The sequence below is a fragment of the Mustela putorius genome, unplaced genomic scaffold (genome assembly GCF_011764305.1).
Source record: "Mustela putorius furo isolate JIRA1106 unplaced genomic scaffold, ASM1176430v1.1 tig00003976_pilon_pilon_pilon, whole genome shotgun sequence".
NCBI classification, from domain to species: Eukaryota; Metazoa; Chordata; class Mammalia; order Carnivora; family Mustelidae; genus Mustela; species Mustela putorius.
The window spans coordinates 9,238,518-9,253,276 of record NW_025422118.1 but is presented as its reverse complement, the minus strand read 5'-3'; the positions used below and the strand labels follow the sequence as shown (position 1 = coordinate 9,253,276).

The 14,759-nt window shown below is 42.0% G+C and overlaps 1 protein-coding gene across 8 annotated transcripts in view; it reads right to left on the bottom strand.

Moving 5' to 3' along the window:
• The window catches only part of FUT10 (fucosyltransferase 10), a 147,423-nt gene that overhangs the window by 68,402 nt on the left and 64,262 nt on the right, over positions 1-14,759 (bottom strand). For all 8 annotated transcript variants that reach the window (XR_001180478.2, XM_045071008.1, XM_045071007.1 and 5 more), the window contains one exon: positions 7,575-8,410. Coding sequence is in view for 7 of the 8 variants with exons in the window: in XM_045071008.1 (XP_044926943.1) it covers positions 7,575-8,410 (836 nt within the window). In the remaining variant the exon portion in view is untranslated. The remainder of the gene's footprint in view (positions 1-7,574; positions 8,411-14,759) is intronic.

Below are 14,759 nucleotides of genomic sequence, written 5' to 3'. Positions count from 1 at the left end.
AGGGTGGGTGAGCCCAGTGACAGGTATTAAGAAGGGCACGTATTGCACAGAGCACTGGATCTTATACATAAATAATGAATCTTGGAACACTGTATCAAAAACTAATGATGTACTGTATGGTGACATAACATAATACAAGAAAGTTTAAAAACAAAACAAAACAAAAAAAAGATATAAAGCAACATTTTTAAAAATCAATGAAATCAAGTTAATTATTTGACTAGATCATCAAAATGGATAAACCTCTATTTAGATTAACCATAAAACAGACACAAACTAATATCAAACATAAGGGAGGTGACATATAGATATTACAGACATTAAAAGAATAAAGGAATACTAATAATGGTATGTCAGTCAACTTCACAACTTGGGTAAAATGAAAAAAATATTCCTTAGAAGACACAATCTACCAAAGTTCACTCAAAAATAAATGAATAACAGGAGTAGCTTTATATCTATTAAAAACAATTCAATTTATATTTTAAAACCTTCCACAGAAGAAACAAAAAACAAAAAAAAAAACCTAGGTACTGATGACTTACTGGTAAATTCAGCAAAATATGTAAGAAAAAAATGATACCAATTCTACACAAACTCTTTCAGAAAACACAAGAAAAGGGAACATGAGACCAGCATTACCACATAAGAAAACTAGCCACAGCATTAGGAGGAAAAATATGGAACAATATACCTCATGAATATAGAAGCAAAAATACCTAACAAAAATATTTAGCAATTCAAATCCAACAATAAATAAGAAGGATAATACACTCTAACCAAGTAAAGTTTAGCTCACAAATCAAAGTCAGTTTAATCTTCAAAAATCATCACTATAACTCACCATTAAATAAACTAAAAAAGAAAAACCATATGATCATCTCAATGGATAAAGAAAATCATTTAACAATTCCATGTCCACTCATGATAAAAACCCTCATAAAAGTAAGAACAAAAAGAAACTTTCTCAGTTTGATAAAGGGTGTCAACCAAAGTCCTATAGTTAACATCATAAACAATAATGAAAAACAATGTTTTCTCTTTATGACATGGAACAGGGTGAAGATATATTGTCCCAATAGTACTATTCAAAATTTTAATGAAGGTTTCTGTGCAGTAAGGGAAAAAAAGAGAAGAAATAAAAGGCAAATAGAATGGTGAGTGCTGTGAAGTATGTAAACCTGGTGATTCACAGACCTGTATCGCTGGGGCTAATAATATATGTTTATTAAAAAATTAAAAATTAATTTTAAAAAAGGCAAATAGATTGGAAGTCTGGGTAATATCTCCTTTTTTTTGGTAAATGATATGATCATAATTGTAAAAAAAATCCTAAGAAATCTATTAAAAAGATACAGAATTAATCAGTGTAATTAATAAGGTTGTAGTCTACAAAGTCAACATACAAAATCAATTTTACTTCTATCTACTAGCAACAAACAATCAGAAAATTAAGGGGTTTTTTGTGTTTTTTTTTAATTAAGTTTTTAATTAAAAAATAGCATTGAGGTGCCTGGGTGGCTCAGTAGGTTAAGCCTCTGCCTTCAGCTCAAGTCATGATCTCAGGGTCCTGGGATGGAGCCCCACATTGGGCTCTCTGCTCAGCAGAAAGCCTGCTTCCCCTTCGCTCTCTCTGCCTGCCTCTCTGCCAACTTGTGATCTCTGTCAAATAAATAAATAAAATCTTTTTTAAAAATTTAAAAACAGGGCGCCTGGGTGGCTCAGTGGGTTGGGCCGCTGCTTTCGGCTCAGGTCATGATCTCGGAGTCCTGGGATCGAGTCCCGCATCAGGCTCTCAGCAGGGAGCCTGCTTCCCTCTCTCTCTCTCTCTCTGCCTGCCTCTCCATCTACTTGTGATTTCTCTCTGTCAAATAAATAAATAAAATCTTTTAATAAAAAAAAAAAAATTTAAAAACAAAAACAAAAATAAAATAGCATTTATTATAGCGTTAAGAAATGTGAGCTATTTAGGGATAAATTTGACCAGAGTTATAAAAAACCTGTATACAATAATGTATAGAGAAATTGAAGAAAACCTAAATATGTGGATAGATCTATCATTCTTATGGATTAAATGTCTCAATATTGTCAGTTCTCCCCCAAATTAATACATACATTCAGCACAATCCCAATGAAAATGCTATCAAACACTCTCATATAAATTGGCAAAGGGACTTTAAACTTTATATGGAAAAGCAAAAGACCTAAAATGATGAAAATAATTTTGAAAAAGAACCAAGTTGGAAGACTGACACTATCTCATTTCAAAACTTATTATGAAGCTACAGTACTTAAATATAGACATATTTACCAGTCTAAAAATTAACCCATATATAAGACCAATTGAGTTTTGAAAAAAAGCCAGGTAATTCAATCATGAAAAAAAATCTATCCAATAAACAGTGCCAATACTGTTGAATATCCAAATAAACAAACCTCAACTCTTACAACGTGCTGCCTCACAAAAATTAACTGTACTTAGACTATAGACCTAAGTGTCTTGCGGGACAAAATGTCTAGAATAAAAGAGAAGCATATCTTAGTGACCCTGAGTGACACAAAGATTTTCAAACAGGACACAAAAACCAAACAACAAAAGAAAAAAATGATGAGCGGGACTTCATTAAAATTAAAAACTACACACTTCAAAAGATATTGTTAAGAAATGGAAAAACAAGGTGCCCAGGTGGCTCATTTGGGTTAAGTGTCTGCCTTCAGCTCAGGTCATGATCCCAGTCCCATGTCAAGCTTCCAGGGAGGCTGCTTCTCTTTCTCTCTCTCCTTCTGCCTGCTGTTTGTGCTATGTCCCCTGTTTGATTTTATAAATAAAATCTTTAAAAAAAAAAAGAAAGAAAGAAAAAGAAAATGGAAAAACAACCCTCAAACTGAAAGAAAACATTTGCTGTATAAAGGATTCTTAGAACTCAAGATTAACAACTCAGTTTTTTTTAAATGAGGGAAGATCTGAAGAGACATATCACCAGACATCAATGGCAAGTAAGTCCTTAAAAGATACTCAAAATCATTAGTTACTAGAGAAACACAAATTAACTCACAGTGAGATACCAGTATGCTCCCACCACAATTAAAAACTAAGACTGATGACACCAACTGTTAATGAATGGAACTCACATACAATGCTGGTGGGAAGGTAAGATAGAGCAACTCTGGAACACAGTTTGGTAATTTCTCAAAATGTGAAACGTACATCTTTGTAATTTTTTACAAAAGGAGCTATTTTGGGATGCCTGGGTGGCTCAGTTGGTTAAGCAGTTGCCTTCGGCTCAGGTCATGATCCCAGCGTCCTGGGATCGAGGTCCGCATCGGGCTCTTTGCTCAGCGGGGAGCCTGCTTCTCCCTCTGCCTCTGCCTGCCATTCTGTCTGCCTGTGCTCGCTCTCTCCCCCTCTCTCTCTCTGATAAATAAATAAAATCTTTAAAAAAAAAAAAAAAGGAGCTATTTTGCTCCTAGGTATTTACAGAAGAGATATGAAAGCCTATTCTCATACAAAGACTTAGCAGCTTTATTTGTAACAGCCAGAAACTGGAAACAACTCAAATGTCCATCAGCAGGTGAATGGATAAGGACATTTTGGTCCGTGCAAACATCAACAATAAAGAGAAATTATTGATACACGCAGTGTTGTGGATGAAGGTCAATGTTATGACGTGGACTGAAAGAAACCAGGCACAAAAGAGAATCACGACATGATTCCATTTAATAGAATGTTAGAAAACTGACTTAGGTTCTTTGACAAAAGTGAGAAAAAGCAGATGTATGGTTGTCCAAGGAAGGGGTCAGAGGGATGGATTAGAAAAGGACACGCGGAAACTCTTGAGGATAGAAATGTTTCTTATCTTGATTGTGGTGATGGTTTCACAAGTCTATGCCACAATAAATATGCATTTTAAATATGTACAGTTTATTCTACATCAATTATACCTCAAAGCTAATTTTTTAAAAGTTTATCCCAATTGTGTGAAGTTGTATCTATAATGATTCCATGTTATATCTCCTATGATAGCCTTTTTTGAGGAAAGGATCATTCATCATTAAATATTCTTTAACTGACTAAATTAATTCAATATTGAAAGTCTTTTCCCTATATAAATAAAGTGTACAACACAGAGCACAGGCATACTCGGATTCAGTCTGTGTGGTGGACAGACTACAGATGGCCCCCAGCATTCCCGCGTGCTGGTATTCACACCTTTGTAATCCTTCCCACTCGCATGTGCATGTTAATTGTCACTTGCTTCTAGGCCAGCAAGGGTGAGAGAATGTATGTGATTATGTATACATGGTAACATATGCCGGTCTTGCTGGACTCTCTCTCTCCCTTGCCGGCTTTGAGGAAGCAGGCAGCCATGTTGGGGAAGCCCCTATGAAAGGAACTACAAGTGGCCTCTAAAGGCTGAGGGCAGCCTCCAGCCTCTGACCAGCAAGAAGCTGAAGCCCTCAGTCCTACAGCCTCAAGAAACTGAATCTGGCAATAAACGTGAGCTTAGAACAGACCTGTCTCCAGTTGAGCCTCCAGATGAACCTCCAGCCCTGACCGATCCTTCGATACCAGGCTTCCAGCAGACCCACCTAAGCCATGAGCTACGTAACCCACAGAGACTGTGAGATGACAAATGTGTGTTGTTTTAAGCCACTAAGTATGTGACAATATTGTTTACACAGCAACAGATAATTCCCTGGGTCTGTGTGGAGGGAGAGCAGGGAAGGAGCAGAGTAGAGAAAGGGGAAATGCATTTGATATTCTTATATCAAATATATATATAATATATAATATATCATATATTATATTATTTCCTACATCTAAACACAATAATAAATTATTATCAACCACAAGACAAAAAAATGATCAGAGTTAGAGGCAAACAAATTATTTCTTCCAGCTTTTCTTTGGCTGAAGGAGAAAAAGTGAAGAAACCTGCCATATGTAAGCTCTAACACATCTTGTAAGACCAATGAATAAATGCAAGTAAAAAGAACTGGTTGAAAACCCTTTAACTTACTTTCACAATATATTTCATTCTGCTTTTCAATAATGAGGACGTCACCATTTAAGAATTGTAGCACAGGGCGCCTGGGTGGCTCAGTGGGTTAAGCCGCTGCCTTCGGCTCGGGTCGTGATCTCAGGGCCTGGGATCGAGTCCCGCATCAGGCTCTCCGCTCAGCAGGGAGCCTGCTTCCTCCTCTCTCTCTCTCTCTGCCTGCCTCTCTGCCTACTTGTAATCTCTCTCTGTCAAATAAATAAATAAAATCTTTAAAAAAAAAAAAAGAATTGTAGCACAATCATTGAAATGCAAGCAAAGCCCTTTAATCATCTTCACTGACCACCCCTCTGGGAGGAACAGGAGCTCATCAGAGGACAACCCTTTCCATCTCTTTCTCTTCAAAGACTCCAAAGAGAAGACATTCAATCACACCACCTTCAGGCGCTCTGAAACTCCACAGTCAGCTGTCTCTCTGGAAATGCAGGAATATATGCATTCTCCTATGATTTTTAAAAAGCTAGCTACCAGCTCCTACACTCTCTTCCAGTCCCCAGCGATCATTCCAACAGGCCGTCCGTGAGGTGCAGAAGCAGTGAGGGTTTGGGTAGTTCTCGGGTTTTCTATGACTACAATCCCCAAGCCTGGCAAGGATGGTGATATGCAGCCCAGGCAATCATCTCCCTCAGACGTTCTGTTTTCTGCTTTGGTCGACTTTCAGAAGAAATAATGGGGATAGCATGGACAATTAATGTGGTCTCTACCTTCTCTCACGTTTTTTGCAGTGTGTGGATTTTGATTTTTGCTGTACTGTGGCCTTATAAATTAGGTCAGAAAGGAAGTGACTGGAAATCAGGATGTGTCTGAGAAAAATGATGTCAAATTTAGTGTTCGTGCCACTGACCAACACACTTGGCTTAAAATAAATGATTTCATGAATAAAAATTTGTTATATAAAACCAGATAAAGTAACTTAAATTTTTATAATAATTGAAATGAGGAAAAGGATCTTGCAAACACTTTTAAGTCATCTAAATAAACATCTATTTAGCATATGAAAGCCTTGTAGAGTATACATACAATACACAAAAATAATTCCACATACTGCGTAGGCTTATGTTTGGCCTAAAATTAATATGCTAGCCAAAAAAAAAGAAAAAATCAAAACACATTTCAATATTTAACAAAAATTGTTTGCCTTCAGAGAATGTAGATAAATGTTATGTGTATATGGGAGTCAGGCAAGAGAATGATGGATGATGGCCAAGTAGTATATGTGGGCAATCCCATTTTTTTTTTAATTTCAAAAGTAATTGAAACTAATCTTTCTTTTTCTTTTAGTAAACTACCTTTTAACAAATTTAGTTATATACAAGTGGGATCATTCCTAGCAAAAATAAGTAAAGTAAGTAAATAACCAAATGTTAAGAGAATTAAGAAATTTGAAGACATTACTAAGAAATTTCTTTCCTTTTTTTAATTTTTATTTTATTTTTTAAAGATTTTATTTATGTATTTGACAGAGAGATTACAAGTAGGCAGAGAGGCAGGCAGAGAGAGAGGAGGAAGCAGGCTCCCTGCTGAGCAGAGAGCCCGATGAGGGGCTCCATCCCAGGACCCCAGGATCATGACCTGAGCCGAAGGCAGAGGCTTTAACCCACTGAGCCACCTAGATGCCCCATTTTTATTTTTTTTTAGGCAGGCTGTGACGCGGGGCTTGAACTCATGACCCTGAGATCAACATCTGAGTGGAGATCAAGTGTCAGACATTTAACCAACTGAACCACCCAGAGGCCCTAGAAATTTCTTTAGAATAATTTAAGAAAAAGAAATCTTTTAAGTGTTATCCATCGTTATTTGAACATTTTATCTGTATTAATAAGCCTGTGCATGCCAGAAAGATAAAGAGCAAGAATGAGAGAAAGAGATGTTAACTGACTGCATATGTGAAATGAAAGTAAGTTTCTTTTTTTTTTTTTTCTAAGATTTTATTTACGTATTTGGCAGAGAGAGAGAGAGCACAAGCAGGGGGAAGAGCAGAGGGAGAGAAAGAAGCAGGCTCCCCCTGAGTGGAAGCACCTTGCAGGGACTCAATCCCAGGACCCCGGGATCATGACCTGAGCTGAAGGCAGATGCTTAACCAACTGAGCCAGCAGGCGTCCCTGAATTTAAGTTTCAAAGCAGCACCTGTGAAGCAAGCATGTAAGGGTCTAGCAGAAACCAGAGCAGTGATAGAAAAGTTAAAGGATTGACCATGTGGGTAAGATTCAGAACTTCCAACTTTTTTATTCTTCTTCCCACCTCTGCAGCCTGCTTCTCCACTGCCCGGCAAGCACCTGCAGCATGATGTTCTCCGAGAAACAAGAAAGGGGCCTTCGAGAAGAAGGACATGACTCGTAAACCTCATAACAGTCCTCCCAGGAGGGTAATGAAACAGTCACCTCCATGCAGCTCCTGGCCTCTGGAACGGGAATGAGGAGCTGTACGGAGTGGTTAGGACAGAAGGATGCACAATGGCAGAGACCATCAAGATGGCCCTCCCAGCGCCTCGTTGCCAAACCTCGATTTGCTCACCTTTTCCCGAAGCCGGATGTTATCCCACACCTTGCTGCACACCATACACTCGAAGGCATCGATGTAGTTGTCCTGGCGGACATCTTGCACACCCCATTTCCGTTCCCTGAGCGCTGCAAGAAGTCGCCGATTGGAGACCTCACCCTTCAGCTTCCACTCTATGTAGGCCTCGTACAGGCTGTCGTCGTGGTCCAGCTGTCTGATGTAACTTGCCAGCTCTCTAGGGTGAGCAAATTCCGATACGAGAATAGCACTTCTATTACTCGGGAGCCAGTCTGCAATGCTGGGGGATCCGTAGTACACAGGGACCACCCCCAGCTTCAGGGGTCTCCAGAACTTCTCAGTGATGTAGTCGTCACACACCGCGTTCTCGAAAGCAAGGATAAACTTGTACTGTGCAATGATCCTATAAAAGCCATCAGCATCCATAGAGGCTGGGTTTTTCAGCGGCTGAGGGAGATCTTTGTTTCGTAAACACTCCCCGTAGGAATCGACCTCGATGTAAGTCATCAGCTCTCGGACATAGCTGTCCCTGTCTGACGGCGGGTCACAGTCGGACTGGACGTACACCAGCGGAGCAAGTCTGCTTCGAAGGTTGTTTTTGGACCTCAAGGGGACCAGGTATCGGAGTGACTTCAGGACTTCTACGCCCTCCAAGTACTGGGTGGTCAGGGGCAAGTGGGAATGCCGGCTGAATGTGGCAGTGTAGTTGAACAAGGTGATGACTGGCTCGTGGAAGAGCTTGTAATTGTTTTTTGGAGACTCTTCGTGAAAAAGGGCCCAGTCGTGATGGGCTTTCCGAGGCAGAGGTAAGCTATTTATATTAAAGTCAGTGCCTAGAAGAAGAAAAGAAAATATTAGTATGTACAAGAGAATTTTAGGGGCGCCTGGGTGGCTCAGTGGGTTAAAGCCTCTGCCTTCGGCTCAGGGCATGATCCCAGGGTCCTGGGATCGAGCCCCACATTGGGCTCTCTGCTCAGCGGGGAGCCTGCTTCCCCTTCTCTCTCTGCCTGCCTCTCTGCCTGCTTGTGACCTCTATCTGTCAAATAAATAAATAAAATCTTTAAAAAAAAAATCTTAAAAAAAAAAAAGAGAGAATTTTAGTGTCCAACTTGGAGTCTACCCGGTAAGATGAGAATACAGAGAAGTCCGAGGCTACAAAGAAGCATGTCACAGTGGTTGCAAAATGCTTAGCGGTCAATCATGACACTCACCCTAGAAACTGCTCAGGGAGAAGAGCACCAAGGAGAGGGACCCTCCTTCTGATTTTATGTTAAGAGAAATGGGAGTAGGGGTGCCTGGGTGGCTCAGTGGATTAAGCCTCTGCCTTCGGCTCAGGTCATGATCCCAGGGTCCTGGAATCGAGCCCGACATCGGGCTCTCTTCTCATCAGGGAGCCTGCTTCCCTTCCTCTCTCTCTCTCTGCCTGCTTCTCTGCCTACTTGTGATCTCTCTCTGTCAAATAAATAAATAAAATCTAAAAAAAAAAAGAGAGAGAGAGAAATGGGAGTAGTGTCTAGCCTGGTTCTAAAGGGAGAATTCATTCCACTGCCTCTAGCAATTGGCTTTTCTTCCCAGACATGTTGTCTAAGAGAGCACAGGAGAAATAAAGAGATAGATGATTCTTCAAAAAAGAAAAGAGCAGGAGAAAGGAAGCCAGAAAAGGGGAAAGCAACCAGCTTGGCAGACTGATGCCCCGAAGAAAAAGGGAAATCATGCAAAAGTCACCAGAATAAATATGCAAGACAGATTTTTTTTTTCACCCCAAATGATCAATTTCAACAAAGTGCATTGAATCAATCATCGTCAAAGTGGTAGACAAGAGGCTTTTTAAAGACAAAACGGCTGATAACAGCACTATGCTACAGACAGCCGCAGGACGGACAAGAATTAACCAGCACATCAAGAAATGAAGAAGGCATAACAGGATTATAATTATGAGTGATTCTAGCCTCCACAGGATTAATTGGGAAACCTCTGAAACACGATCATGGGCAGACAGAAGTGACGGATGTGGGGAGCAAGTTGTTTCCTGACAGTGTGCATGGAGACTCCATCAGGAAGGAGTTCTTCCTAAAACAGAGAAATGGTTAAGACAATACCACAGGACGGGACACCAAAGTTCTGTGTTTCTGACACTGATGATTTTGTGGCCCACGATTAGAGCTTTTAAGTTTTGAGTTTTCAAATGTAAGGAAATGGAAAAAAAAAAAAAATGCCTCCATTTTCCACCATTCATTGGGGGCGGAGGTGGGGGAGTAGTGCAAATAGATGCTTCCTGTGGAGTAAAACATGTTCTCCAGTAAAATTCATAGCAATTAATTGTTTCATGCCAGTGCACACTGTCTCAAATAAATATGTACTCTTTGGTGCCAAAAGTACATCAATGAGAAACCAATTAATCAAGAAAGGCTTTTAAATAAAGACAGATTTAAGATTATGTTGCAGGACATCTACTGAGCCCAGGGAAGTTGCTGGTCAAAGTATTACTGTCTCGATACCAGGCTTTTATTCTCAGTGAACAGGAATAAAAGATGAACATTTATAAAAATGGTTATATCGGGGCACCTGGGTGGCTCAGTGGGTTAAAGCCTCTGCCTTCGGCTCGGGTCATGATTTCAGGGTCCTGGGATTGAGCACCGCATCAGGCTCTCTGCGCAGTGGAGAGCCTGCTTCCTCCTCTCTCTTTCTCTGCCTGCCTCTCTGCCTACTTGTAACCTCTGCCTGAAAAATACATAAATAAAATTTAAAAAAAAAAAAAAAAAAACAAAACGCTCATCTACATGCCCAAACTGGAATGGCATATCGAGTTAGGTGGTCAGAAAGGTTCACAGACAAACGTGAAGATGTGAAAGAGAAGCAAGTTTGAGGAGCAAGGCAATTTATCGCATGAAGTGGTTGCTGCTTTAGCTGGCCAAGGATGGGAATGGGGAACCTACCCGCTTGAGTTAGAACAGAAAGTGTCCGCTGGAGGCAGAACAAGAATCAGGGCTGTTTGCCCGGGAGAGGAAGAACTAGAGTCCACAGGCCTCAGGGGCAGGGATCAAGATATATAAGATTAAGATAGGAGGGGTGGGGCACCTGGATGGCTCAGTGGGTTAAGCCTCTGCCTTCAGCTCAGGTCACGGCCCCAGAGTCCTGGGGTCGAGCCCCGCATCGGGCTCTCTGCTTAGCAGGGAGTCTGCTTCCTCCTCTCTCTCTCCCTGTCTCTCTGCCTACTTGTGATCTCTGTCAAATAAATAAGTAATCTTAAAAAATAAAAAAAATAAGATAGGAGGGGTATTGAGTAAAACAAAAGTGGGTCTAGAATTAATGGCAGGGCCTGGCACGGGAGTCTTGAGCGAGGGACTCGGACCCCAGTGGCTGTCTGCTGCTACTGTAGGGCACGTGGGTGATTTTTCACTTGCCTCACCTGGGTGTGTCACTGCAAAGAGCCAAGATGCCGAGGAGGAAAACAGCAAGACAACACCTGCCTCCTGCACTTCAGAGAATGGAGAGGGCCTGACTTCCATCTCTGCTCATCCACATCAGTGAAGCAAAACAGGCACCAAAAATGGTTATGTGTAGACCTTTCTGTGGCCAGTTTTTAGGTCCACTCAGATTGTGTTTAATAACATGAATGGGCCTTGCACCTGGTACCAATTTGAGCCATGAGCCCTTCATTCATTAGAACTAGGAGATGAAGTCTCATCGGCTCATTATACCTTCAGCCAAGTTGCTTCTGGAACCTCGACGTTGGAAGGAAGGGGAGAAGAGCGTAGGGTGCCTGGCATATGCAATCTATAGTAGTAAGAGAAGCCTGCAGATCTAAGCAAGGAAATTTTATTTACATTTATGCTCTAGAAAAGAACACAGCTTTTTAAAAAATTAGAGTATGGGGTTCTAGCACATTCCTCTGAATTCTGTTTAGCTTATAGGAGGGGGGGCCATCTTAAAAGTGGGGGAATGTCTCTTTAACAGAGAGGCAAGTCAAAAAGACCTAACTTTCCAGAAACATCTTCCATTTGTTACCTTAAAAAGTATTTCCTAGTTACTTCCCCACGATGCATATAACACACACAGACATGTAGACACGCCCAAAATCACATTAAAATAGGTTTTTTTAATCAGATTCTTCCAAACCAAAATTTTCTGGGAAAATTTAAAAAAATATGGCATTTTGCCCAGTGAGCTCCTCCCCTGAACCTACAGTTTCAGATTGTCAGCACCAGAGAACAGGGACATGAGAACCATAACAGACCTAAAATACAGTTGACCTTTGCATAACACAGACCTGAACTTCAGGGGTCCACTTACATGTGGGTTTTGGGTTTTTTTTTTTTTTCCAATAAATACAGAATACAGTACCGTAAATGTATTTTCTTTTATGTTTTTCTTAATAACATTATCTTTTTTTAGTTAACTTTTATTGTAAGAATATAGTATATAACACATATACAAAATATGTGTTAACTGACTACTGATATTATCAGGAAGGCTTCTAGTGAACAGCAGCCTATTAGTAGTTAAGCTCTGGGGGTCCAAAGTTAGACCCAGGTTTTTGACTGTGTCAGGGGGGTTGGCGCTCCTAGCTTCAAGCACTGTTCAGGAACCCATACTGTTCTCCACTGAGGAGCTCGTGGTCTTGAATATGAGTGACGATACAGGACAATTTCTGTATGTGGCTCAAGAGACAACTGAGTGATTTCACTCCCTCCAGCTCCAGGGCACTGCCCACAATAATAGGAGTTGGAACACTGAAAGAAATAAAAGTCAATGACACTATGGAAAATCCATAAAAAATGTGACTAACTTGTAGGCGATTCGTTCACTTGTTTCCACAGTCATCTTCACCTGCTCTTACATGTAAAACTTTGGATTCAAACGTTCACTTCTCGGGGCGATTTTGTTTACTGAATACTGACAAATTCATTTGTCCCCTGACATAACAGCTGACACACAAGATCTTAAGCACTAACGTGCACTGTAAAGGGAACTGCGACTTGAATACAAATGGAATAAAATTAATGCCGGCAAAGGGTGCCAGATTGCTAACTGCGGAGACGGAATTTGAAGCGGCAGACGAGCCGAAGAGCGACAATACTTTATGATAGGTTTGTGGGCTCCTTTTCTTCTGCAAGGGCATAGATTCTTTTTTTATTATTCCCACCCAGACTGGTGAAAACAGAAGGCAACATGTATTACACACCCCACTTTACTAACAAAGTTGGAGTCATTTATCTGGAACCCAAAATCCCTGGTGGGGACGAGAATTTTCACAACGGCTGGTGCTACAGGACGAGAAAGATCTCTGGTCCCTGCTCCAATGCTGATTCTTTTGAATGACTTTCTCCGGGCGCTCCCAAGCACATCCACCAAAACGTGACCCAGCTTAAACCCAGCCCACCCAGGAAGACACATGCCTTCATCAGGAAAAGAAAAACGCCCCCCACCCCAAAATGTCCTCCAGAAATAATCCTTGATTTTAAAAAGAATTCTGTCCTTAAAGTGTGTACCACACAAAGAATACCCCAGTAGAGGGGCACCTCGTTAAGCATCTGCCTTCGGCTCAGGTCATGATCCAGGGTCCTGGGATTGAGCTCTGCATTGGGCTCCCTGCTCGGCAGGGAGCCTGCTTGCCCCCCTCTCTCTGCCTACCTCTCTGCCTGCTTGTGATCGCTCTCTCTCTCAAATAAATAGATAAAATCTTAAAAAAAAAAAAAAAAGAATACCCCATTAAAAGAAACTAAAACTTTGGGGGGAAAACAATTTAGGCCATATATTACCATCCAGAATTTGCATGGTTCATGGTTCTTTTTAAAGCCCATGTCACATGAATTTTCTCAACTTACCCACACAATCCCCATCAGGTCAATTATTTTCTCTAAGGTTCTGTGTGTTAACTGAAAATGGTAAGGAATGGTGCTGGCTGCTGGGAAAGACCCCAATCACCCCAGGAGAAATTCTTTTTTTTAATTTTTTTTTTAAGATTTTATTTATTTGTCAGAGAGAGGCACAGCAAGAGAGAGGGAACACAAGCAGGGGGAGCAGGAGAGGGAGAAGCAGGCTTCCCACAGAGCAGGGAGCCAGATGAAGGATTCGATCCCAGGGCCCTGGGATCATGACCTGAACCGAAGGCAGACGCTTAAAGACTGAGCCACCCAGGCACCCCCAGGAGAAATTTTAACCACAGGCCATGGAGGCCCATCCACACCATACACGCGCCTCCGAAGGTGGCCGGGTTCCAGCCAAGTCGGGGTCGCGGGCAGGCGACTGAACTCCCAACGCTCTCATACGAACTTCTAGACCTGTATTCTCCCTTCTTCTCCACCATCTCTCTTCACGAGACCTTCTGCCTGTCCTTTAATCAACTTCGCTTCATGGAGCCCTGCCTCAGTTATGCCTGTTCAGTTAGCATCTGTTCACTCTAACCCCTGGGCCTGGAAATTTCTCACGCCCCCTTCCTGGGTCTGTGCTCTATGTCGGTAACTCTGCAGCCCCTTCCTGGCGGTGCAGCGCCTGAGGCAAGAAGACAGGGTCCCGAGGACCATCCGCCCCAACTCTCAACAGCTGTAAATCACCCTAACAGGTGTTGAACGGTTTATCCGTCCACCTTACCCTGTACACATTCATGGATTTGTTGGTTGGTTGGTTTGAATGTGCAAAGCCGCAGTTCACACCCAATGTGGAGAATATACATTCAAAATCGACATGGTTTTCTGCACTAAGCTGTGATTCTCACTGGGGCCTGGCACAGGGTAGAAAGAGAAGGGCGAGGTTCTCCTGCACTTGCCACAGCCTCACCTCACCCCCTAAACCTTGCCTTCCACTCACGCAGCACCACCCTGGGTGAGACACCTCACCCTTCCTCTTCCGCAGGAGGGTAGAGGTTCACCCCAGGCCTGTCCCGGGTCTTGCCTTCCCCCACTGTCCAGGGGGCTCCAAAAGCTCCTGAGTCCCTCAGAGGAGAGTGCCCACCAGACAAGCTCTGCCCCAGCCCTGCCGATGTCAGCCTTCAGAGCCTTGCAAAGGAAACGGAGTCTAGTAGGCCACGTTCAAATTGAGAGCTCTCCGGGTGCTCAGAGTTCCCAGCTAGAGGGCAGGGGTGCCTGGACCCCTTTCTCTTCCACCCTCTGCTCTGAAACAAAACCATGAGGGACCCTGGGACATGGACATAGACACGGACACCTCAACACACGAGTCCAA